Here is a 3,258-nt window from a genome sequence, read left to right as displayed (position 1 = left end):
GTGTCTTCGATTGGTAGTAATCGGAGCGTAAACTGTTGATGAAACTTTGCCGTTGGAACATCGAAGTTCGAACTATACATGCTATTCTGAATTTGATCTTCAGACAAAGTCATCATGCATGATGCCTGATATTAATAGGATATTGATGGTGCATGGACTGCATCCATTTTTGAATCTTAGTTTAAAATTTTACCATTGAAGAAAGAACTGATCCAAATTACTAAGTGATAAGAACTGAGTAACTGAGGCCATGTTTAGTTTCCAAAAAATTTCCTACAGTACCTGTCACATCGAATCTTCGGACACATGCATAGAGCATTAAATGCAGTTAAAAGAATAACTAATTATACAGTATAATTTTTTGATATGAGATGAATCTTTTAAGTCTAATTAGTCCATAATTTAACATTAATTGTCAGATAACAACGAAATGTGCTACAGTACCAGAACTCAAACTTTTTTTTGTGAACTAAACACAACCTGACAAGCAAAGCAATATACACAATATACACATTTATAGGAGAAAAGATAAATAAACAATCACATGCTTAACCAACACATAATAAGTTTTGCATATATAATGGGATAAATCATCTCGTGCTTTGTTGAGCATATCTGTTTTCTTTATTATCTCCCTCACCAATTCCCAAAACCTACACAGGGAAAAAGAACAAGACATAAGTTTTTGAAGGAAACAAGTCATAAGTTAAACAACGAAAACTATGTGAAGCCATGATAAGATAAATGCAACACATGATTATTCTGATTGAGATCAACAAATAACTTGTTACATATTCATGCATATAGCTGACATTACTAGCTTCATTTACAGGTTATAAGAAATAGGTAAACGAAACAAAAATTACGACTAACAATAACGGAAAAAATACTCAGAAACAATAATCATTTGCCTACTAACGAAAGACAGTTTAGATAACCTAGTAATTCAGACAATGAAGCTAATCCAAGTTTACTCTGGAGGGAACTTGTTCTATTTATTTCCAACTAATTATTCTATCTATCTATCTATCTATCTATCTATCTATACACACACACACACACACACACACACACACACACACACACACACACCACTTGGGACTTCGGGACATAAACTAGAAGATTGCTTAATGTAAAAAATGGCCTTTTGAAAAGATAAAACAAAGTGTTATTTGTTCGATTCGACTATATATGTGGTATGACATGATGAATTGATGAGGCACACAGAATTCGGCCTTACAGATTTAATAGAGAAAAAGAGAGATAAACATAATATTTGCAGCAGATGCAGGGTATAATTAACAACCGCAAACCAACACATGTCGGATAGCTCAAGCTACTACCTACCTATACATTCATGTCAGTTTCTAACTATTAGGCAAAATCAATTATAATCATATGTTTTCCAACGTTTGTGCCGTTAAATAATAACTAAAGAATTCTATTGAAATAAGTCCACCACAGACCAGAAAAACAAAAGGCAATATGCATACTTTAACCGGCTAGCCAATAGCTGAAATAATTTGTTACTCTTTTTTTAGCACTAAATAATTAATTTGTTACTCGTGCAGTTTAAAGAGACAAGCCATTACCAGCAGTATAGAAACTTGCGTAAGGATGACCTGAAATCCGATAGACATTGAAAAGCTCTGTAAATTGCATTGACTCAAGCTGAAACGCGTAGGCACCAGCAGAAGTAGATAGATGAATTGCATTGCTATCCTCATCATACCCCAGTATCCTTGCTGGCACATTGGCCATCATGGAACGTGGTAGCGAAAGGAGCTTGTCTACTTCAACAGTTCTCTGCAGTACCCATCGGGCAACACCATCTGAATCGGCCTTCCTCCCCCACAACTGGATTCTCAGTTTGGACAAAACTGCAAGGCCAAGCCCTCTATCTTGTGTCTGCACAACCCGGAGTAATGAACAATCGGCGACGGAATGGGATTGGAGGCTGCTGGTTGGTATCTGGATTATGCCTAAAGTGTGCCTATCCAAATCAAGTTCAAGGATGCCGTCGGGCCATAGGAAAAAACCGCAGAGTAGAGCATCTCCAATCAAGACGTCGGGCAGACTGAACAGGTAAGATGGAATGATAGTTGAGATGGTGTTGCTCCATTTTCCTGTCCCGGATTCGTAGACGCACATCAACACACTTGTGTGACCATCGTTGATGTGTGTGCTTATTAGGATCACCTTAAAGGGCCTCAAGCAGTGACCATCATAGCCGTCACCACCGGCGCCGCTGCTCAGCACGGCGCCACGGAAGCAGTGCGCGCCGTTGTCGGTGGTGAACTCCGGGGGATATGCCACGGTGACCTTGCGGTTGGTGATGGGATCCCACACGGTGGCTTGGAGGCGCCTCCGGTTGATGAGGAGGGCGAGGCCATGGCGGCAGCCGAGGAAGAACAGGCGCTCGCCGGCAGGTTGCTCCGGCAGGGAGAAGCGCTCGGGTGGTATGCAGTTCGGCGGCGCCAGCGCGGGGGTGAAGACGGGCCCGCCACTGTCGCTGAAGAAGTAGCCGAGCAAGGGAGGTGTCTGGTGGTGCTCGCGGAGGCGGCGGAGGAAGCCAGGGTCGGAGACGAGGCGGCGCCAGTGTTTGCAGACGAGGGAGGCGCGAGGGAGGGACGACGGGAGCGGCGGCAGGCGGAGGAGGATCTCACGGAGGATGTCGTCGTTGTCCGGCAGGGACACCGGCGGCGGCGGAGCCGGCACTGGCAAGGACGGACCCGCGCTGGTCTTGACGGCCGATGCGGCTGCACGTTCCGATCCGATGAAACACCTGCAGGGATGCATGGCCAGAATAGCGTAGTTGGAAACTTGAAACATGGAACGAAGGCAATGAAAAATTAAGAAATGCACATGAGCTCTAGCTACCTTGCTAAACCCTGGAACTTGAGCAGCATCGTCCTGAAGCCGCCGATCTCCGTCCTCTCCTTGTGTTGGGAAGATGCCGCGTCCTCCGGTGCGTTTTATGGACTGGAGTTGGGGGCGTGTGTGGCAGCTTATTGGGTGGAAGTCAGTGTCAGACATTCTGGTCAATTTCAAAGTCAATCATCAAATATAGCGACTATTCGTTTGTCCTTTTTATCATCAAAAAATATAGCGACTATTCGTTTGTCCTTTTGTTCTCGACGCGTGGTACACTCACTTACTTAGAATTTTAGTTAGAGGACTTTGAATTTTGAAAGCCAAATTGAACTCCTAATGTAGGATTGAAAGGTGTACACACATCCGCAAAAAAAAAAAGGTGTA

General features: G+C 43.5%; 1 protein-coding gene across 2 annotated transcripts; it reads right to left on the bottom strand.

The window, feature by feature from the left end:
- Positions 1 to 378: 378 nt before the first annotated feature.
- On the bottom strand, positions 379 to 2,957 carry LOC120698963. 2 transcript variants are annotated; one of them, XM_039982780.1, is made up of 3 exons: positions 2,881 to 2,957; positions 1,593 to 2,785; positions 379 to 653 (listed from the first exon to the last, which is right to left on the bottom strand). In XM_039982780.1, the coding sequence occupies exons 1-3, from the start codon at positions 2,907 to 2,909 to the stop codon at positions 637 to 639; spliced, it is 1,239 nt and encodes a 412-aa protein (XP_039838714.1). In that variant the 5' UTR covers positions 2,910 to 2,957; the 3' UTR covers positions 379 to 636. The 2 variants fall into 2 exon arrangements, with proteins under 2 accessions (XP_039838714.1, XP_039838713.1); XM_039982779.1 differs by lacking the exon at positions 2,881 to 2,957 and having other exon boundaries at positions 1,593 to 2,839.
- Positions 2,958 to 3,258: the final 301 nt, after the last annotated feature.

This window comes from Panicum virgatum, chromosome 3K (genome assembly GCF_016808335.1).
Source record: "Panicum virgatum strain AP13 chromosome 3K, P.virgatum_v5, whole genome shotgun sequence".
Taxonomy (NCBI): domain Eukaryota; kingdom Viridiplantae; phylum Streptophyta; class Magnoliopsida; order Poales; family Poaceae; genus Panicum; species Panicum virgatum.
This window is presented reverse-complemented; position numbering and strand designations above follow the sequence as displayed.